Below are 23129 nucleotides of genomic sequence, written 5' to 3' on the forward strand. Positions count from 1 at the left end.
TCCATTAAAAAGTAATTGTTTTGTATTGGGCCACAAATTTTACTGGGCCGGCCCTGTCGATGCCTAATGTCTTAAAAGCCAATCCCGCGCATTATTCCAAACTCACATATTTAATTAAATATACATGCATTAGTGTGTCTGTTAATTTTGTTTCTCACCTGTGTTGTTTACTTGTTTATGCATTAGATTAAATTAAACGCAAACTAGGTTAACACAAAAGTCAAGAAGTCGTTGAACATTGTCAGGGTTAATTTAGTAAGTTCCTCAGAAGACAAATGATGTTTAGTTGAACAAAGATCAAAGTTTAGTTGAGCTAACGAGAGAGTTGGTTTTAGTGTTAATGAGTCAGTTTCTTGAGTTGGTTATTTTTTGACCAAACATCACCATTAATAATGTCTCCAACTACAATCAAATTGTGGGATTTGTTGTCACTAAAGCATATTTAAATGTCAGGTGAAAAAGGAACCTTCTATACTATCCAGAGTCTTTTCAAACTGATATACACTCCACTTGGTTAAGATTCAAACCAGTTGTACAAGTATAAAGCTGAAGTCTAAAACATACCAGTCAAAGAGGCTAGAAATAGAACAAACATAATCTGGTTAAGAAAAATCTGCTAAACCGGAATTGAAATTCCAACAGCAAGAATTAAAGATCTCTTCCACTAAGCATTACAATCTAAAGTGTCTGGTTTACACAATCCAAACAACCAGTTAGATCACTAAATTCTCTTACACAAGCTTTACAATCAAATAGAATTTAACCAAAGATAAAAATGTAGTCTCAAATACATATACTGCTTCTTCACTGATTTGCGTCATACCTACAAAACTTAATACTTAATAGCAGTGAAGTTTCGATTACAAAGACCTAAAAAAAAAAAAGCAACACTGGTAATTTCATTGCAATCTGATCGAAGGTTTCATTCTTCACCAGGAGAATTATCAGAAACCATCTTCATGGATTCTTCTTCTTCCTCTGCATTGGTGTTTTGACTTTCAGCCTCTATGGGCTCACACTGCTTGTTCAATGCATTTTCAGATTCTTGTTTCTCATCTAAAGGTTTATCTGAATGAAGCGGGGTTCGATCAGACTCCATTTTCTCATCAGTTTCTGGATCTAAGTCTCCACATTGGTTGGTAGATTTAAGTTCAGAGCTTTTGCTCTCTAGCGAGATTGACTTCGTCGTACCAGTGATTCCCTCTAGACTAGGTCCTGGTGCTTCAGATGGCGTTGCTGCTATGAAAGTATCTTCTTCAGGTGGTGGTAATCTGATTGACTCAGAGGACTGTGGTTCTGTGCTGCTTAGGTTGTGAGGAGGTAAATTGGGTTGGGAAGAGCCTGAAGTTTCACCCAATAGAGAAGGTGGAGGCAAGGGAGGAGTAGATGATGTTAGTGGATTGCCTTGAGAGCTGCTTTCTACAGCATTGTGGCTGCTTCTACCAATGTCTGTAGTCTTTTGACTCAATGGATGCAATTTACGTTTCCTTTTCTTACGCAGACTGTGTCTTGGATCTCTAGGAGCAGGAGGCGGCGGCTCTGGGATCACAAACGGTGGAATGGTGGTTGAATCTTCACCATATAAAACGCGGACTGATTGCGCTATAGCTGACACAGTTGGAGGTAGAGTGGGTGGTTCAGGTGACTTCACTGTAGGAACAGTCACAACATCCCGTAACCAATGAGGTAGCTTGTTCTCTGAAGAGCTCATTCCCAATATGTCTTTCCCCATAGGATTGGAGAGATTCAACCCTCGATTCGGATTAAGGAAAGATTGATTGGCTGATCTTCCCAAGAACACGTTGTTGCTTGAATCAAACATTGGAGGTAACGGCATATCTAGAAACAAGGGTAGTTTCCCACGCTTAATAGCATCCCGTTTTTCATCAGCTCTCTGGCTGTTTAAGGAACTTAAACTGTCCAAACCCAATGAACCTAAGTTGCCCATTCCAAGAGAGTTGAGTGGAAAAGGCTTCTCATTGGGAATATTTGTCGATGTCCCTGGTCGTTCAGATGTCCCAGCAGAAGGATCACCAGGAAGATTGTCAGTGCACAGATTTGCAATGTGAGGAAAAGGCTCACCTCGAAATCCCAGGTGATCAGATGGTTCAAATAACGGAAGGGGAGATGCTAGATCACTGAATCCGAGTTTTATATCTGTGAGGTGGGATTGGAACCTTGGAGGAGTGGCATATCTAGTTCCATGCAAAGCCCGATTCATTATTCCTTGGGGAAGACCAGGAAACAAGGAAGATTTGGTGGACTTATCAGTTCTGCTTGATTTAGATGGCAGAGATGAAAGACTATCCAAGAATTTACGTTGCTCTTCTTCCCACCTTGCTGCCAAGTACTCTGGTGTTTTAAACTTCGAAAACTTCAGCCTTGGATCTCTAAGAATTGTCTCCCAGTTTCCATACCCATGTCTGCGAATCCCAATCCAGAGAGAATCTAGTTCATCCTCAGACCACGCATCTACTCTTGTCTTCTTTTTCTGTAAGTGTCCAATTCCAGAACCAGTTCTTAGCATTATATTCTCCAGCACCTTGCGATGGTTCTCCGGAATAGATTGAAGAGCTGATGGAAACTGATCCAAACCCAAAGGCGGTAATTCCTTCTCTTGTTGGTTAAAGACAGGTGGATCCATAGAAGGGATTTTCATATTGGGTAGAAATGGCATTGATGGTACGCCAAATAGGTCTTGCATAGAATGACCGGTAGCTTCAAATCTTTTCCTCATTGAAAGACTGGTCATGATGTCTTGATGCGATGCTCCCATGGTTCTCGGCTGAAATGGAAATCGAGGAAGCAGCTTATCATCAAAAGGAAGGTTAAGTAGCGGAAACTTCTCCTGGAAATCAGTCAAAGCAGCACCAGAACTTCGGGGACGCTCAAAATCCCCTGATGGAGAAAACTGCAATGTTCACAAGTTATAACCCACATATAAGTATAGAATATGTTTATGATTTATATATGTATAGGAGGGAGGGGAATACCTGACGATGTGGAAGCCAACCATCCATATTACTAGGAGGCTGCTGATGAGGTTCTTCCTTTACGTTCTGTGGTTTTAGTCTACTCATAGAAGGTTCCTGATCATTTGCTTCCCTCTCAACCATGTTTGATGTTTGGGGTAGATTGAAAGGAAAATGGGGTCCTGTTATGGTTCTGTTCTGTCTACTACCTGAATATGGGGTCCTGATATTTCTCCGGGAGGATTCAGAATGAGTAAAATTAGGAGCACACAGTCCAAGAACTGGCAGGTTGTTTGGGGGTAAAGGTGGCAGACATTCTGCGCCATGATGATGCTGGATTGGAAGTTCTGGTCTAGGATCTGAAGAACTGGCTTTTCTTTTCTGTGCATCACATTGCTGGCTGGCTTTGCTATCTTCCAAGTCCATTGATGTCGGGCTTTCTTCGTCCTGATTAGCTGCTTCAGTTACCTGATCCTCATTGCCATTGGGAAAAGAATCTTCAACAGAATTCCTTTTTGCAAGAAGGTTCTTTTGCCTTTCTCGCAGCTTGGTACTGTTTTGCAGAAAACAAAGATACTGCTATTCAAGATCTTGAAATAAGCATGATAAGGAGCTACATGTTTTACTTCACCCACAAATTAATATGACAAATCCGATTTCTTCTTAACCAAATTGACACACAACGATTTTGCTAAAGAATGTTCTTTTGTCTTCTCATCAGGAAAAATCATTATTTGTAAGTATAATTTATCTGGGAAGAAGACGTGAATGTATCTAAATATATGCAAAAGGTACAAATTTTTTCCAACTTCACTATTATCAACCTAGAAAATATCGAACAGTGAATGGACTTAGAACAAAAACTTACAACTTTTCTTTTAAGGCTCGCCCTGCAGGTGTATATTCCTTCTTAAGTTCTGGTTCTGGTTCTTTCTCATCTTCACCGCCACTCTGCGATAGTTATAAATTAGGTATACTGGTAATTGTCACGACAAGGGTACTCATAGCCACCAAAAGATGTTTTAGGAGTAGAGTACAACGGTTACCTCAGTTACAGGTCCACTGGTATGTGGGGCATATGCTTCCCTGTATGAAACAGCCTTTCTTAAACGCTTCCCTCTACCAAGCGCTGCTTCTTCCTCGCTCTGATATTTCTCCCATCTACAAATACAGTTTTCCGTATAAAAATCAGCTAACAAGTTAATATGTAGTAAAAACATCATTTGGACCGAAGCAAATAACAGAGCTAAGCCGCCTAATTTGGAGCAAGAGGAAACTCCAACCTCATACGCAGAAGCCTGTCCCATTCATTTTCCTCAGTACAATTTACTACATCATCATCTTTCCTCTCTGAACTCTGTTCATCAGCATCATCAGTCACCAGAGCAGGTGATTCAGCTTCAACTTGTTCTTCCGCTATTTCCTCGTTCCATTCCACAGGCTGCTAGAGACGAAATATATAAGGCATTAAGAGGAGGCAATTCTACTTTGTAGTTTAAAGCAACCTAGAACAGCCTTCAGGTAATACAAGAGTAAGTCAATATAGAGAGCCTATCTTACTGTTCCTCTTTATATAGCTAAAAGAAAAACTCGCATCTGGAAACCTAATAGTGCATATCAGTAATGACTAGAAAAGGTGCATATTAACATGTCTTTTTTATTTTGTATGAATGTAAAATTGATTAACATGTCATTTAGCAAGAATAACATATGAATATGATACCTCACCTTTACGGAGCCGAGCATATCATTTTCCAACTCAGTATCAGCAGCATCGGTGGAGACCGTTTGAATATTTGACCGGTCAAGCAATTTCATAATTGCAATCTCATCCCAAACAATCTTCCCATTTCCTTCTGTACATTTGTCTTGATAAACATCTCCGAGGCCACCACCTTTTTTCCTACTTTTACTTTCTAAATCCATGATTACATCTAAGTTCCCATTACTTTCAGATGTATCTTTCTTATTCTCACCAGCAGAGTCGTTGAAAAGTTGTTCAGTCCCCCAGCGTAGAATATCTTCAAATTCCTTCTGGGATCCAGACTTGTTTACAAAAAGCTGATCGAGCATCAACTTCTTCTTCGCCAGCTGCAAAATGCGCTCTTCAACACTGGCCCGGACGACAAGTCTGTACACCAAAAGTCGTTTGGATTGTCCGATTCGATGAGCTCTATTCATAGCTTGGATATCAGCGTGAGGGTTGAAATCAGAGTCATAGATAATAACAGTATCAGCCGTTGCCAGATTGATACCAAGACCACAGGCACGTGTTGATAACAGAAAAACAAACCGATTTTTGTCTTGGTTGAAACGTGCTATAGCTGCCTGACGATCAGCTACAGCAACAGAACCATCCACCCTTTCAAATGTCTTAGGCCCAAATTCTATATTCAGGTAGTCCTCCAGAATGTCTAGAAGCTTTGTCATCTGTGAAAATATCAGAACTCTATGGCCTTCCTTCTGTAGCACCTTAAGCATGGAGTGCAACAGAGTCAACTTGGCTGACGCTTTTATTCTCATATCATGAAGAAACTCCAATGACCCAGACTCCGGCTCCGTACCTGGTATGAGATATGGGTGATTACACACCTTTCTCAACTGCATCACTATGTTAAGCATTGATTGTTGCGCTACCCCTTTCCCGATATTTCGTAGTATCTGATAGTTCTTAGTTAGCATTGCACGATAATATTCCGCCTGGATTGAAGTCAACTCGACAGGGACCATCCTCTCAGTCTTTGGAGGAATATTCTGCATGGCATCTTTTTTAAGACGACGAAGCATATGAGGAGCAACAAGTTTCTTCAGTTCCTCTACTTTCTCAGCACTTGTCAAATCATGGAACCTCTCCTCAAAAGAAGACAAAGAAGGGAATGAAGATGGTTGCAAGAAGTTGAGCAGATTATACATCTCACCAATGTTATTCTGAAGAGGGGTGCCAGTCAAAAGCACACGGTGTTGAAAAGAGAATGTGTTGAGCAAGCTAAACAGCTTACTTTCTGAATTTTTTAGACGATGCCCTTCATCAACCACAAGAACTTCCCATGGAACTCCACGTAGATGAGATGAGTCAGCCAGAACCATTTCATAAGTAGTTAAAAGGACATTGAACTTGTAGGATGTCGGCTTCTTGGTCGTCCCAGTAAGATTCTTAGCATGCCACTCAAAGTCTCGAATGATGGCTCGTCCTTTTGCGCTTCCATGATACTCGACAACATTAAGGAGTGGAGCCCAAAGAGAAAACTCGGATAGCCAGTTTGGCATTGTTGAAAGTGGAACCAAGACTAAACAAGGTCTTGCAACTCCAAATTCAAAATAAAGAGAGGAGAGAAATGCACTAGCAGACACTGTTTTTCCAAGCCCCATCTCATCAGCAAGTATTACATTTTTCGATTTATGCCAGCATCTACGCAGCCAATTCAAGGCTTCAAGCTGATGAGGAAATAAAGCACCCCCTCTGAGCTCTTGAGGTTGTTCTGTGAGGGTAACAATTTCACTTTGCTGACCTTCACCCCTTTCCCTTGTGGGATTACCCTTACTATTCCTTTCCAATGTTTTCTGCTCATACTGATGAAATAGATTTATCAAATGGGATGAACTTTTAAGAATAGGCTCCTCCACGCTCTCCCACGTGCATTCATCATAAGCTAAGCCAGTCCACTTCACGTAAGCTTCTTGGTTACCGTCTTCGGAAACCCGAAGAGCAACTATTCGCTGAGGCTGTTTCCATTTATCTTCACAGGTATTTATTACAGTTGTTCCGTACTTTGATTTGTAGTTCTCTAGTTTTCTTTTAGCAAGACCTTTTAGCTCCGCCTCGGAAATCCAAGTATTATGAATATTAGATTTTCCCACCCATTTAACAAGAAACTCATATGACACAGTCTCGCCAATAAGATCTAAAGTTTGAGCAGCTACAGGCTCCTCAACTTCTTCCCCAGCCACAGTGCATTTTTCCCCTGTTTCCTGATGTGCTTCTTCAAGTAATTCTCTCTCAACAGATACAGGTGTTCCACTAACTTTTGTATCTTCATTATCCACATGTCTACTAATTGTGGCATCAGAATTGTCTTCTGAAAGCATCTCTTCTTTCCCCTCATCCATACCCTCTGTACCTAAAGCAGATTCGTCCATATCTTTCTCCTTCAGATGTGAATCCCTGGAACTTTTACCTGTCTCAGAAGAAGATTCTGTTCTGTCCTCGGCAACTAATAATTCAGCATTTGTATTGTGTACAGAGCTATCCCGCTGGTCATTAGCTTGTAAATTATCAAAACACAAGTCATCTGAAATACCACTACACAGTGAGGTCTTAGTCAGACCTTGGATTCGGCATCCTAAAATGCGATCAACCTGTCAGGAAACCACAAAGAAAAGAATGAAAACATATATTAACAAGCATGAGCAACACATGAGTCACCAGAAATGAAGAAGGCGCATTATAATAGACAATTCTGAAGGAACAAGAAATATTTCTGATGGCAGTGAAACAAGGATAGATACCTGGAGGTTTCCAGCAGGAGGAGAGGTTTTATCATCCAAATAACTAGAAGATTTCTTTGTGCGACGTATTGCACGACGTTCCTCCTTGGAAAGCTTCTGCATTAGTAAGGATAAGTGGATAAGAACATATACTAAATGAAAGATCATACAAGAACAGCAATGAATATATAATGAAATCAATAGGACCATCAAACATGGTTTGTAAGAAATTTCAACTCTAATGAAAAAACATTCCAAGCTCCTGCAGTTAAAAAGAGATACCCACATATCATCTGCCAAAACAGAGGTATAGTCACATGTATCGTAACTAGTTGTGAGAAACCACTCTACTAAATGTAAACAATTTTGAGTTTGCGGAGAATAACCAGTTGTTGTTAAACAGAACAAAATGTCACACTGGTTATGTAAGAACTTAAAATCACAATTCACGAGAGCCACAATCTTCAGGGCAGAACAGGAAAAACTACGTGCAAATTGACCAAGTATCTTTATATTAATGCAGAAGATACTCAACATTAAATACAGAGTGACAGAAAAACTAGCTTGAAACGATTCTGAATCTTGTAACTCTACCAAATCTCTGATCTCTGTAATCATTTATTATTATTATATATTTAGTGCTACGACCCACTTACGAAAAAAAACGTGATGCAACAAGGTTTCTTACACTACATTCCCCTATTATAAGCATAGTCAAATGTCTACAAAATCTAAAATCTATAATGATTATGAAAACATACCTTCACTTTTTCTGGTATTTCCGTCTTGGACTGAGATTTGGACAAGGATCTTAAAGTCACGCGATTTTTCTTTTTCTTTTTTTTCGAAGACTCCGGTGATTTGGTACTCTGAGAAGAACCCACTTTGGAAAAACTTTTCTTCGAGCGTTTCTTATCAGTCTTTAACCTCTCAACACTTTCCCCATCATTTAATTCACGCTTTCGTTTTTTCCTTTTACCTTTTCCAGTCTCCACTTCAGCAATTGTCTTGTTTTCCACAATCTCGCTGAAAGCATGTTCCAACTTCTCCACGGGTGCTTCATGATTTCTCTCTGTATCTGATAGTTTAGATTCAGAGAGATCTGCAGGTTTTCCCATATCACCTTCTCCGTGAGAAGGTGAATTAGGTCGGTCATCCGCAGATGCATGACCAAGCTCAGCAGTTGAACAACCATCCATTGGGGACGAATAAACTTCCTTTCCTATGGATTTGCTCTCTTCAGCCGATACAGATTTCCCTTTCTCTGAAGATTGTTCTCCAGAGATTATAGAACTGCAATAAATCTGAGAAGCTCTCTCGCACTTTGGTCCGGCTTGAGAATTTCTTTTCGTGGTTTTCGTTCTTGCTCGCTTAGCAATCGCATCTAAACGATTGACAGGCTTGAGTGCTTCAGTGTTAGGGGAACATTTAGGGCAGATCCACTTGCCATTTGGAATCCGCTAGAGGATACAAGATAAGGAGTAAGATAAGTTTCCCAAATTTGAGTAATGCGAATCCACAACTACGAAGGACACATGGAATAAAAAAGATCGTTTACCTTAAGAGGTGGAGTGAGGCATTCGGTATGATAAGTCCTAGGACAACTATCACAACACAGTAAATCACCACCAAGATCACAGATCACACATTCAAAATAATTCTGTAAAAGAAAAAAAAATTTAATAAAAGAACAAAACCATATATAAATGAGGTGAACAACTTAAAAAAAAAAAAAACAGAAAGATAAAATGAAGTTACCCCATCATTTCCTTTCCTCTTAGAGGAGTTCCTTTCAGGAGTTGAATCAGTCCTAAGCCGATGCTTAGTTGGTTTAGCGGAAGAATTGTATTCCGGAGACTCGAAAGCCACTGAACTTTCCACTTTTTGGTCTAATAAATCCAGTATAGACGGAAGCTTTCTTCGTTTCTGCTTCATAACCCAATCTCTATTAATCATTTCACTGCCTGAATCTTTCATCTTCTATTTCTCTTTTCATACCATATGCTTGATAGAGAACCGGATACACCGTCATGTGTAAATCTGTTGCCACACTCACATTACAAAAGAACAACGAGTTAGGCAAACCATAATCTAAGATCAAGAGACACTGAAACAACAAAACAACAACGAGTAAGGAAAATGCTCAGAAACACTGAACAATAACGTGACAAGACAAAATGAAGTCCACTCAAATCAAATATGCAGCATCATCAAACAGACAGCAATGGCGTGCAACTCGATAGTCATATGAACCATAAATTGAAGATGTGGAACTGAGCCTTTTTCTGATCTAAAAATGTAATGCACAACGGAAAAAAAGCATAGTGTACCGACCTGTAACCACAATTTAATTCACTTTCACATAGATATGAAATCAAACAGCTTCATTCAATCATAATATAAGATATAGAAGCTAAGAAACTAAATGATATCCGGTAAGTAAATCTACAACATTAGAGAAGTATCACCATCCGTAATCAACAGTCTTAATTAAAGATGATACACAAACCTAGTAAGTAATCTAATCTAATAACGATTTGTTCCTTCACTACTTGGAGAATAATACTTAAATTACGATCATACTATATTACATTCCTCTAGTGCAAAATACGGTGTCTTATACAGCCCTAGAGCTTATGTCTAGGGCAAAATTCACTAGTTTTTTAAACATAGATCAATGATGATCCACACTAGTGTGGAATTCTATCTAACTTAGCCAGAACATAGTCAAGTAAACACAGGCTTTCGAAACATGAATTCAAACACAAACCATTTGAAAGACAATTAAAAAAAAAAAAAAACAAAATCACACTAAATCAGTAATTAATCAAACCAGCATTAACCTGACAAAACCCCTAAACCAAACATCCAAATCACAAACAAAAACAAAAAAGAAGAGATTTACCCAGAAAGGAGAGGAAACAACTTACAAATCTGGGAATCTGAAATCGGAATAGAGAAAAGTAAAAAAAGAGTCCTCCGATGATCTAAGGAACGAGCGAAATCCGGCGATTAGGGATTGAAGTCCTGGAGAAAGGGAAAGGGGGGCTTCTAGGGCACGGCCTCGAACAAGAGAGAGAGAGAGAGAGGTACGAAAGAGAGAGATGATGAGAAAGAGAGAGAGAGAGAAGAAGAAGAGGGCGACACGCGAAACGATAAATAAATTAGAGAGAGAGAGAGAGAGAGAGAGGTCAAGTCTTTGGAGATGGGGTTTGGGGTTAGATAGAGAGAGAGAGAGACATGGCGAAAAGAAAGGCATATGATTCGGATTCGCCGGGCTCATAGGGGAACGGACTCTGACATGGCAACCAACCAAAACCAACAAACAACGCACCGCACGAGACAGAAAGAACCGGGAACGGAGAGTGACCTCTCTACCTCTCCTTTCCCGACACGTGTCCCCCTCTCTCTCTCTCACACACCTAAAAAGATCTTCTTGCCTTTTTTTTTGCTTTGCTTGCTTCCTTGCACCGTTTCGGTTCGGTTCGGACCCCCTTGTTCTTGTTACACAACAAGGTGCGATCCATCGAGACAGATACAGAATCCTCCGCCATGGATCTTCGAGATTTTTGTCTTACTTAAGCTTAGTTTTCTTCCCCTTTCTACTTTGATCTTCTCCCTTTTTTGTTTTGCCCTCTCAGTTTGTGTGTAAATTTGTTTTTAGCTTGTTTTAGTTAAATTCGTTTAGATACGAGAGTGAGCTTTTTAGTTTTTATTATAGGATAAAGTTATAAATAAATCAAATCTCATGTTTTAAAACGCCGCCAGGCAGAACATAAAAAAAAATCTAATAATCTTAATCGTTTATTTTAGATTCTCTTTTTCTTTGACGTAAATAACCTTAAATTACTGTTCCTTTTTTGACTCACAATTTTTTTTTTTACTCAAAACATATTTATTTAGTTATTTAATTAACAGTAGGGATATGGACCATCAGGTATTTGGGCCGAACTTAAGGTTACTTGTGATTGACATTAGGATCATATATTTGGGATTCATTTTGAGCTAAGCCTTTTGAAAGTGATTGCTGTCATAATTATTATTTTTATTTTCCTGATTTTAAATAAAAAATAAGTTATTATATTTCGGATTTTGTAACACAATAGCTGAAATTGCTGATATGTTCTAGACTTTTCTCGTGGGCAGTGTTTTAAAAAACGGTGTAGGCGTCTAGACAACCGGCCTCAACATCCTAAAATTATTGTATATAAGCCTCGTTTCCATGTGGAACATCTATAGATTAATACTTTTTAAATTAATATTTATTATTAATTAATATTTATTATAAATTAATAAATTTTTCAGTCTTAAATTAAATCAGTATAAAAAATAATACAATTCGATAAAATAATAAAATATTAATATTTTAGAAATTTTATGTAAAAATATAGTCTCAACAATATTATATATTAATAATAATATAAACTAAATATATATATATTTATATAAATTTAGTGAAATACAACTATATTATTGTTTGTATATTCTTGAATTTGCATTATAGTTAGAGTTCATCTCTAATTTTTTTTCTTATATTAACTTTTTTGGTGTTGTATGGAGGTAAAGGTTTGGTGGTTTACATGACATCATTGCAAGGAGTGTGTCACACGTACAAAGATTGCATACGTGTGAGGGTCATCCAAAAATGGAAGATAGTATTAGATGCGATAATTGTTTTATACATGTAATTGGTTCTAAAGGCACCGCAATATATTTTTTGACTCTATCATTAGCATTAAAGATAGTAACAACCTTTTTGTTTTAAACTCTAAACTTCTACCATTTATCATTTTCATCTGGATAATTAAACAAACTATTAACATCAATCATATTACGATAATCAAGATTATAAATTAAGAAAATTCTATAAAAATGTGAATCATAACAAAAGTCTCTTATTTTGTAATATAAAATTTTTAAAATAATGAAAATGACAAAAATCTCTTCATTAATTAATAATTATTAATTTATCGATAAATTAAAAGCTTTATCAAATTAAAAAAAAATCATGGTCCCAATTTTATTAATTTATAGAGGTTTTACTATAATCATTTTAATTTTCTACTTCATATATTCTACATACAAACATTCAGAATGAATGAAATGAATTTCTTTTTACAATTTAATATTTTTTATGTTTCTAATAAATATTTATATATAATTTATTAATAATATTATATTGTAAACGTCTAATCTTCTTAATATCTTTTAACTAACAATTAAGTATTCTAGGTGATAAATGTTGGATTATTATTATCGACATACACATATTATCTAGCGCTTTCATAAACATTCATCGTGGATGGTAGGATCTAGGCATGACCAATGTTGAAGTCATATTTTTTTTTGTTAAAAGACATTCAATTAAACTTAAAAAAGAGAAAATAAAAGTTTACAAGGCTATTGGCCCAAACGTAAGCCCAAATACAGAAAAACCCACAAACAAAACAAACCCATATAGTTAGAGAAACAGAACTGAACCAGAACTGAACCAGTAATTGAGATGTGACCATAGAATTAGAATCGAACCAGAAATACGGTTGGGAGTTTAACCACCTAACCCATCTTCAATGAGGGTGTACGAATCAATCAGTGAGAGAGAGAAAGTTGAAGAGATCGCATCTGAGATTAGGGTTCCTTACTCAGATGCCGTTGAAGTTTATGCTGCAGAAAACCAGAGATGTAGTAGAGACAAGGAGAGGTCAGGGTTACTATCATGGAAACTTGAAGCTCTGTTTCGAACGGTGAAATCGATTTGACGAAGAAGGAAATCCGCCGATTTGAAAGAGTTCTGGTGCAGTCGGTGGTTTCTCTCAGTCCAGATCGTGTAAAGTACTGACTGCCAAGCAATAAGTAGAAGTTTCTTAGCCACCCGGGGACCACTATATCGTGTAAGGGATTCAATGGACTGAGACCATGAATCTGAGGGAACGTAAGCGCATCTCCTAGCAACAACCAACCAGATCGACCAGCTAAAAGGACACTCAAAGAAGATGTGATCACGCGACTCAGGCATGGAGGCGCAGAGCAAACAAGAGGGATCTACTTGTAGACCCCATTTCAAAAGACGATCCCTTGTTGGACAACGATCCAACACAAAAAGCCAAGTTAGGAATTTGTGCTTTGGGATTCTTCCTGAGAACCACACGATGGTATGCCAGGGAGCAGTGAGGAATGCTTCTCTAAGGGCAGAACATATACTGCCAGTGTTGTGCCGGTCCTTATGTTGATCATCGATCCACCAATGGTAAGAGTCAACTTCTCGTCTGATAAAGAAATCATAGAGAGTTCAGTGTGAACATTGACTTGAGCTTCTGATCTTGCACGGGGAAGTTTCCAAGCTCCTCGTCTCTAAAGGTCAGCTAGTAGAGTGCCCCGACGAATACCAACTTGATAGAGCCCATCACTTTCAAGGTAAGTCCACATCTTTCCTAACCGACTCCAATTGTCTGTCCAAAATTGAAATGATTTGTCATTGCCTAGTTTGATTTTGATCCACGGGTAAGCAACTTCTCTAATCTGTAGCAATTTATTTGTTAACCAGGAGAAACAGTTGCTAGGCTTGCGAGTCCAGAAGGAACTCATGTCATTAGATAAAATCTCTTTCCGAAACCAAGCTACCCAAACCGAGCCAGACCTAAAAAAGAGCAACCAGATGAGCTTGACCATGCAAGCTTTGTTCCATAAAAGTAAATCTCTTAAGCCTAAACCTCCCTCCTTCTTTTCCCGAATGACTGTTTCCCATGCGACACGAGCTGAGTGATGTCCATCTATCTTTCCCTTCCGTAAAAAAGCACTTGAGAGTGAGTTTAACTGTTTAATAACCTTTTTTTGGCAGGACAAACCCTGAGCACCAGAAGTTAGATATGCCAGCAATAACAGAGTTTAACATTTGGAGCCTTCCAGCAAACGAGAGAGATTTCGTTGACCAAGCAGTGAAGCGACCTTTTACTTTCTAAAGCAATGGAGCACAGTCAAGAATGGTAAGTTTTTTTGTGCATAGAAGCAATCCAAGATATCTTATTGGAAGTTGGTTGTGACTAATTCCCGTAGTGGCTGCTATGTGATCTATTTCAGGCTAAGATAATCCTGATGTGAAAAAGGTAGACTTAGGAAGGCTTATCGCTAACCCTGACACTGCTTCAAAATCTTTGAGTACTTGGATGACATTCTGTAATGAGGAGGCCGAGCCATCAATGAAAATCAGTAAGTCATCTGCAAAACATAAGTGAGTCAGTTTTATTTCTGAACAGCGATGATGATACTGCATTTTTCCTTGTTCTGCAGCTTTATCTAGACAAACGGAGAGGCAGTTCATAGCCAAAACAAATAGGTAGGGGGAAATAGGATCCCCTTGGTGCAGTCCCCTTGCTCCCTTGAAGTAACCATGAACATGGCCATTAAAACCCACCGAAAATGATGGTGTACAGACACACGGTTTAAGCCAACGAAGGTAAATCTCTGGGACCTCTATTCCTCTGAGACAGCTAAAAATAAATTCCCACCTTACGGTATCAAATGCCTTTGCGATGTCCACTTTGATAGTTATTCTTTTAGGCCCATTTTGTTTTTGATAACCATTTACTATTCAGCCGCTAACAGTGTATTTTCCACTAATAGCCTTCCTTTTATGAATGCAGTTTGATTGTTTTGCACCAGATCATGGAAGATGGGCTTCAATCTAGCAACAAGCAACTTAGAGACAACCTTATACAGAGTGTTGAGGCAGGAAATGGGACGATAGTCGGATATTAACGAAGCTCCTGGCGACTTTGGGATTAAAGCAAGGATTGTGGCATTGACCGCTGTAGGAAGGAACCCCATTATGAAGAAGTTGAGGATATTGGATGTTACATCCTTTCCAAGAATCCCCCAAGCAGCTTTGTAAAAACCTGAAGTGGAGCCATTTGGTCCAGGTGATTTATTTGCATTTAATATGAACATTACCCTCTTAATCTCTTCTTCAGTTGGGATCCTTATCATTTCCTAAATTACTTCAGGAGATCAACGATAGGAAAGTAGTCTACCAAACCAAGAAGGAGGCGTAATTACTGGTCTAAGAATAGCTGGAGCAAGGAGAGACTTAAAGTGATTCACCGCCAACCAGTTCATCTCTTGTGGTTCATCAATGATGGAGCCTGTGAGGGAAGTGAAAGATCTGATAGCATTGAACGCATTCCTCATCTGCATAACCCGATGGAAGTAAGTGGTGTTTAAATCTCCTTCTTTCAGCCAGTTGATTCTTGATCGTTGTCTAAAGTAGGCCTCCTCTATTCGCCTTAGGAATTCCCACTGAGTTTGAACTTGTTTTTCTTGAAGGAACATAGTTGGGGAAGGGTTAGTCAAAGCTTGAACCTGCACAGATTGAAGCAAATGGTTAGTCTCTCGCACTCGATTTTGGATATCAGAAATTTTTTCTCTCGAAAGTGTTTTTAAAACTCTTTTTTGTGATTTTTGTTTAGCACTCAACACTGACAAACAGGGTGCCTGAGGAGATATGCTTCCAACCAGATTCCAAGTAGATTCAACCGTGTGGAGGAATTTTGGGTGTTTGGTTAGGAAGTTGAAGAATTTGAAAGGCTTAGTTCCAGCTGAGGGGAGAGGGGCAGAGAGGTTTAAAAGGTTAGGCGAGTGTTCAGATATATCAGGCGCAAGGAATGAGACAGCACTATCCGGGTAATGATACAGCCAGAGATTATTTACTAGAACACAGTCAACATTTTTGGCTATTGGGTTAAGAGGGTTTTTGTTTGTCCAGGTAAAGAGAGGTCCTTGAAACCGCAAGTCGAACAACTCAAGCTGCAAGAGATGATCCCTTAGCTCTAACATATGAGAGGTAAGATGATTAACATTTGGATTTGAATGTTCTGCAGGGTGTATGATTTGATTAAAGTCTCCACATAAAACCCAAGGAGTTGCATCAAGCTGGAGAGATTGGTGAAGACTTAAAATCTCGCACCAGAGGTCAGTTCTTTCATCACTAAGGTTTGGAGCATAGATAACTGTGAAACAGAATTGATGACCTCCTTGAATTGTAACTTCACATGTGAGCAGATGCTTTGACTGGTGAAGAACAGACACTGAAGCAAGGGCTTTTCAAATGACAACTATCTTTCCATCATCAGTAGAGTTGTGGTTTGAGGTAAAGTTCCAACCAGGACAAGCTAGGTTCATAACATGGTTGAGATTAGTTTCTTTTATATGGATTTCTATAAGAACACCAAAAGTATACTTATTAAAAGCAAGCCAATTAGCTAAAGGCCGAAGCTTATCCGTGTCATTTAGACCTCGGATATTCCAACAAAAATCACCAAACGTCATATTCAAGAATCAAAAAGCACCAAACGTCTAATCATATGGTTCAATATTTTTTGGGTATACTGAGGTCAAACCATTAAACTTTTTCAAAATAGTTGAACAAACTACACATATGTCAAATAAATTATTTAAATAGAAATTAAAAATATTTTATACTTATGTTAATTATTTTCTTAGATAAAAGTGTCCGAAAATTAATAGGTATTTTTAAATACATTGAATAATAGAGAAAATTCTAGGGTTTTTAACGACTAAAACACTTTATGATGGAAATTCATATAACAACTAATATTTGTCTTGTTGTTCAAAAAAAAAGACTAATATTAGTCTCTTGTAAACAAAGACACATCATCCTCAAATGTTTTTAAATGGAGAGTTTATCTTTACTCTCTACCTCATTCTCACATATCCATAAACTATTTTTATTATTGCTACTTCAACCATTTTCCATTTCAACGATTTCTCATTCGTAATTTTCTTCTCAAAGTTATTGCTGTCATAATATATTCTTATTATCTGATTAAAAAAATGAATTTTATTTTGGACTTTGTAACACAACAACTGAAATTGTTGTTATATGTTTTAGTGTCTTCAGTATTTCATTTTAGTTGTTAGATAAGAAGAACAAAAACTGTTTCAATCAAATGAATGTTGAAATATATGCTCGTGAGTGGTAGTTGGATCTAGACATGAACATGTTCTCTTAGTTTAATGTCCATTATGAATGTTATTGTTACTATTGTCTTGTTGGGTAGTTGTGTTATTTGGTTTGTTCAAAGCAAGTTGAACCAAGTTTTTTTCAGTTCGATGTCTGACCAAGTTGAGGTGATCATACATAACACATTTGTTCTTTAGCACTAAGATGAACCGCTAAGAACGATGATATTATCTATAGTTTGCATTTGTATTTATAGAAACTCTTAGTCTCGAGAGCAGGCAAATTGGCAAGCCAATTGTGTTGTGTGCTTCTCTTGGCAGTTGGCATCATGGGTTTCGAGCCCTTCTCATCTAAGTTAAAACAACTGTAACGAACCTAGGCCCAAATCAAAATTAAAACTTACACAAAGGATACTCGTGGTTGATAAATCTTATGAAGTTACATTACGATTTCAGGATTTTTTTTTTCATCTTACCAATCGAAATTATAACATTTCACAACACAAAGTTTCTTCAAAATTCACATTTCAAACAAAAATTACCATAAGATCATTTTACTTGCTAGTAGGAGGTATTCGGCTCGAACAAACTAACAGTTACAAACTTGGAAGATAATATAACCAACAAAAAAAAAATTGATTATATTAGAGAGTTAAGCAATATTTCATGCACCAATAATAAACTCTTCATATTAAAATTGACTATCATCCAAAACTCAAAAAAATAATAGAAGAAAAGCTCAATCCTCCAAACACTTCATAGGAACACTCCACGTCGTGTTCTGCACTGGTTCTGACAAAGACAGGTACTTTCTCCAATCATCAAGGACAAGATTCAGATCATGAAGCTTCTTCTCCAAACCAATACAACAATTAGCATGCATCGTGCAAACCAAGTTTATGTCTCTGCTCGTTTGACAAAACCCACCAAAGTAAACCGTATCAAAGAATCTCATTTGGATTCCAATCTCAGAGACAAAAGGCATATGCTTGATTCTGTTGAACACATCTTGATCATGTAACTCTGGATAATCCAGACGAGACTTGTGCCAGAATTTGTAAAACTCAATGCTTCGGTTGTTTGATCTCACGTATGTGAAACCACCATTGACCCAATTGTTTGAATCGAAAGGATCTCCGAAAAATCTGTCACATGCCATTTGAAAATCTCCATCTGGATATAGCCTAGGAAATGGATCATTATATCTGCGTCCTACATTCAAATAAATACACAAGAAACTGTTTATAAGCCATCTTTAGTTATGATTACAAAATCAAGGATAATTTTGATTTATAATTCAAGGTGTAACTATGAATCAAAAGTGGCTGTAGTTTAGTGGTAAGAATTCCACGTTGTGGCCGTGGAAAAGTTGTAACTATGAAAGTGTTAAAAATAAAATAATAAAATGTCTGTATTTTGGTGGTATACAAAAAAGTCACTGAGAGGAATGAAGAAGAAGAAGAAGAAGAAGAAAAAGTAATACTACAAAATTGTGAAAAATTAAAAAGATTGTAAAACCATTTTTCAAATACATTAATTCTATATTAAAGAAGAATCTTAGAGGATAAAAAGAAAAATTAAGACAATACCGTGAAGATGAAGTTAAAACCCATCTCAAGAACTTCAGTAAGAAGCTCGATTCTGCGCCACATCATCTTGAGATAATCAGGAGTGTTGTAAATTTTCTCGCCGGAAAAATCAGTTTCTGAGGTTTCAATGTGGTAGCAATTAGTATGAAGTTTCGAGCATCGCTGAAACGCCTTGGGATCCAAGCAAACCACTACGATATGTTTCAGCAGTTGTTGTGTTCCTTGTCCGATACGAAAACTCTTCAAGAAAAGATCAAACAGAGAGTTTGGTTCTGCCCAAGTTTGGTTCTGCCCAAGCTTGGTTCAATGTCGTTATAATCACTGTCCTGTTCTTGGTAGACGCGTTCTCCAAAATCTCCTTGAAACTGAGCTTTGGTTTTGTCTGCAAGAACAACAAAATTGGTCTCAGAATTACAGATTCAAACCCTATAACAAGGGAGAGTATGTATAAAGAGTAGAAACAGAGTAGGTATCAGATCTGATTAATGGTGAGAGCTTACTGTTTCTGGAGAAATCTTTGATGCGTTAATATTTGGTAATGGTGGAGATGGAGAAGCGATAAGAGAGAATTTGTGAAGATCAAGTCGTTGCAGAGGATAAGCTGCTTTGTATAAAACCAGGCATGAAGCAGTTAAACCAAGAAACAGTATCAAGATTCTTGTTACTTCTTTTTGTCCGATTACATATCGTGAATCCATAGATTTACTCCGAGAAGAAGAAGAACAAGAAGAGGAGGAGGAAGATGAAGATGAAGAACTCATTATTTTTGTTTGTGAAGTGTTTTTTCTTCTTTCAAGCCTTCGTAGTCAAGTAGGTTATTATTAGAAAACGATTCATACGCTCATAAAGACGGCTTTGGTATAATAATAATTACAGTTAATTTATTAATAGAAGACTATACAATAATTTGACTAAAATCACTAGCCTATCTTCCACTAGAGTCTAAACGCGTGGGCGTTCCCTATTACTAGTAATAAGTTATAATAATTTCATAAACAAATGTGTGTGGCTGCCATGATAGACTTATTTTATTTCTCTCAATTATTTATTTTTCAAAGTTATGAGTCAATAAGTTGACCAAAAAAGGTGTATTTACGAGTCTGTAATAACTCATTAAAACAAAGAAAAATATCAGGAGCTTGGGTAGGCATGAGTAAATTGAGTTTCTGGGGTAAAATGTGATTCACTAGCTTACAGAAGTGGCCTTAATGCTGAACCTAGCTTTAAACCAAAGTAGACGAGATTATTGGATTCTCCCCAAAAGTAGACAAGATAAATAATAATATGCGACTACGTTTAGTGGCATTGTGGATGAGATTTGGAACTTAACAATTGTCTTTTGTCTTTGGAGTTTTGTGGTTATTTATGTTGTGGTTGAATTTTGATCAAAGCTAACTCGTGCGATATTTGAGTCGATCTACTCGAATCTATTGCTGGAATGCCATGTTTTTAAAAAATATTGATCTTGCCTGCCACTATAGAGTCTCTATGTCATCTTTAGTGTGATATCCTTGTATTATCCTTAATGAAATTGATCAATATTTTTAATTTTAATAAAACCAAATTAAATAAACAAAAGTAAACGAATAGTTGCTTGTTGATGACTCTTGAAAAGCCGGCGATCATCGCAGGCATCTGATGGGTTTGCACCCAATTTCAGGATCTGACGCCAAGTATGGGAGCTACTAACTTTTGACGGAGTCTTTCCCTCTTACATGCTGAAGTCAAAACTTTTATTTAGGTTATGCGTTGCATGATCAGACATGGTTACCGTAATGTGGCGTTCTAATCAGATTGCTCTGATTTGGTGATGATGGTGTCTTCGCCACATGACTGGCAGGCGTTCTCAACATACCTTGATGATATCAAGATGGACAGGGAGGAATTTTTTTTCCATATATTTTATTCCTAGAAATGCAAATTGATGTTCATATATTTTACCCTGTTTTCGCTTAACATATTCACATCTTTTGCATGATTTTCCATCACATTTGTCCATTAATGTATAGCTTTAGAACTGTTTATGCATTAGAGTAGGTTTGCATTGCATTTGCATAGTTTCTTGCATGAACAAGTGATTTTGGATCCTAAGGAGCATGGAGGGAATGCGGAAGAAGATTGAAGCTGTCAAGTGAAGGAAACAAGGGATTTAGAGCTGAAGAATCAAGGTCCGGAAGTCCACTCGACCGCCCACTCGACTTGACACTCGACCGTGTGCGGAGAAAGACTCGACCGGATGGAAGAAGCAGAAGAAGATGGCCACTCGACCAGCACTCGACCGAGCATGTGGTCGAGTTGACCGAGCCGCCCTCCTATTTTGTCTTTTAGCATTTTTAGGGCTTCCCTTCCTTTTTCTATATAAGCCTTGTACCCTGCAACCACCAAAAAGGGGAGATTTTTAGAGTACAATATTCTAGAACTAGTTTTTATCTTTTTGGGAATTGTTTTACTTTTGCACTTTCTTTTCCTTAGATTCTCTAGCCACCTTGTAAAACTAAGAAATCTTTGATACTTGTTGGTTCTATAACTTTCTAAGTATTGAGTATTTGAGTTTGATTCCTTTTTCAATATTGTAGATCTCTACTCATCTATCTAATAATGCAAGTTTCATTGATTTTTGGGTTTATCACTTTGTTCATCATGTTCTGTGATTGTGAGTAGTGGCTTAGGTCTTGAGGATGGATTAGGATAGGTAAAGGCTATGGTTGTTTAGGTTGATCAAGCTTGTTTGTTGCATATCTCTTCTGGCTTAGATAAGCTCTATGCTATACTTATACTGAGAGGATGAGGATAGATCTCAAGCTTCTTAACATCATACCAATGTTTAAGTTGCTGGATAAGGCTAAGACTAGAGATTATCATTGAGCATGCTAAGAGATTAGATGCTTTGTTTGATTTTTGACAGTAATGATCTGGGTTTTAATGTCTGCTCTTATATGTAATAGCCAGTGAGAGCTGGGGCTAAGAAGTATCTGAGCTTGATTGTTATTGCCATGAGAACGGATTAACTTGTCTTGGAAGATCATTGTCTAGAGATTAGCTCATTGATTGAGGTTTTATGGTCAATCTAGATAACCATAGTTTAAGCCCAGCCCATGAATCTATCCTGAGGACCTTCCTTTGTTTATTGATTTCCTAGTTCAAGTATTGTAGTTTGTTTACTGTTGCTCTGTTTTAATATTTGCTCTGTTTCTTACATCCGTTTACCAACTCGACCATCCACTCGATTGTGCATCGATCGAGTGCCTGATCGAGCTCATCCGGAGTTCTTGTTTTTATTCTGCATTCATCTATTTCATTTCCTGTCTTGCATCAATTTATCTTAGTAGCTTTTATATTCTACATCTCACAATCATCATTAGGTTGTTAGTGACAAACATCCTTTATATTTGGCTTGACTTAGATAAGTATTCACATCCTGATTGCTTGCATCACACTCATTTTGGTTTGACATCCTTTATGCTACAACTACATAAGGGTAATTGAAACACCTTGCATCCATCTCCATCATCAATCATCACACATAACAAAAAGAACATGTTTCAATTTGGCGTCGTTGCCCATTTGAGTGTTTGTTTGTGACAATTAGGATCTATACAAGTCTAAGATTAAGTTATATTGCTCTTGTGAACATTACTGATTCGAATTCTTCATCTGCTTGGTTGTTTTGAGTCTCAGGTACCAACTCGACATACAACTCGAGCTCACACTCGACCGTCTGCAGTTCGAGTACCTGATCGAGTCACAACCCGGATACAATTAGTCGTCTCGTCTCAGTCAGTTCGACCTTCACTCGAGCCAGTGCCCGACCGAGGTTCAGTTTGAGTACCTAGTCGAGTCAGTTGATGCAAACCAGATCTAAGTGAAATCAGAATCTTCAGAGGTAACTTGATCACATCAATTGACTACCACGAGACCTAAGACAACAGAGAACAAGAATCCAACAAGAACAAGAAAATCAGTTGCTGATGGAGCAACAAAACAATCAAGATCTCAGACCAAGGAACATTGGTGCAGGAGATGCACCAAACACACACAACCAAAGAGCTGGTATTGTACCTCCAACAGTTGCTAATAATAACTATGAGATCAAAAGTGGGTTGATCTC

The 23129-nt window shown here is 37.7% G+C and overlaps 1 protein-coding gene, 1 long non-coding RNA gene and 1 pseudogene across 5 annotated transcripts; 1 reads left to right on the forward strand and 2 right to left on the reverse strand.

The window, feature by feature from the left end:
- Nucleotides 1-646: 646 nt before the first annotated feature.
- LOC104760482 (protein CHROMATIN REMODELING 4) lies at nucleotides 647-11203 on the reverse strand. 3 transcript variants are annotated; one of them, XM_087499102.1, is made up of 11 exons: nucleotides 10388-11203; nucleotides 9216-9497; nucleotides 9016-9117; nucleotides 8219-8917; nucleotides 7479-7574; nucleotides 4701-7328; nucleotides 4256-4413; nucleotides 4019-4133; nucleotides 3841-3923; nucleotides 2994-3525; nucleotides 647-2911 (listed from the first exon to the last, which is right to left on the reverse strand). In XM_087499102.1, exons 2-11 carry the CDS (start codon nucleotides 9432-9434, stop codon nucleotides 923-925), a joined length of 6621 nt encoding a protein of 2206 aa, XP_087355228.1. In that variant the 5' UTR covers nucleotides 9435-9497; nucleotides 10388-11203; the 3' UTR covers nucleotides 647-922. The 3 variants fall into 3 exon arrangements, with proteins under 3 accessions (XP_087355228.1, XP_087355229.1, XP_087355230.1); XM_087499103.1 differs by having other exon boundaries at nucleotides 9216-9508; nucleotides 10388-11133; XM_087499104.1 differs by lacking the exons at nucleotides 647-2911; nucleotides 2994-3525; nucleotides 3841-3923; nucleotides 4019-4133 and having other exon boundaries at nucleotides 4315-4487.
- Nucleotides 11204-12945: 1742 nt separating this feature from the next.
- On the forward strand, nucleotides 12946-16716 carry LOC147921471 (uncharacterized). Its single transcript, XR_015589391.1, has 12 exons — nucleotides 12946-13704; nucleotides 13791-13871; nucleotides 14002-14146; nucleotides 14296-14440; nucleotides 14535-14663; nucleotides 14745-14910; nucleotides 15098-15373; nucleotides 15458-15659; nucleotides 15777-15833; nucleotides 15920-16133; nucleotides 16216-16421; nucleotides 16512-16716. It is a non-coding gene; the product is annotated as an uncharacterized LOC147921471 (long non-coding RNA).
- A 1333-nt stretch (nucleotides 16717-18049) lies between these two features.
- Nucleotides 18050-19817, reverse strand: LOC104760481 (uncharacterized protein At4g15970-like; annotated as a pseudogene). The gene is made up of 3 exons (XR_015589390.1): nucleotides 19522-19817; nucleotides 19022-19403; nucleotides 18050-18644 (listed from the first exon to the last, which is right to left on the reverse strand). The product of XR_015589390.1 is annotated as an uncharacterized protein At4g15970-like (transcript).
- Between the last annotated feature and the right edge of the window lie 3312 nt (nucleotides 19818-23129).

This window comes from Camelina sativa, chromosome 18 (genome assembly GCF_030686135.1).
Source record: "Camelina sativa cultivar CO46 ecotype springtype chromosome 18, ASM3068613v1".
Lineage (NCBI taxonomy): Eukaryota > Viridiplantae > Streptophyta > Magnoliopsida > Brassicales > Brassicaceae > Camelina > Camelina sativa.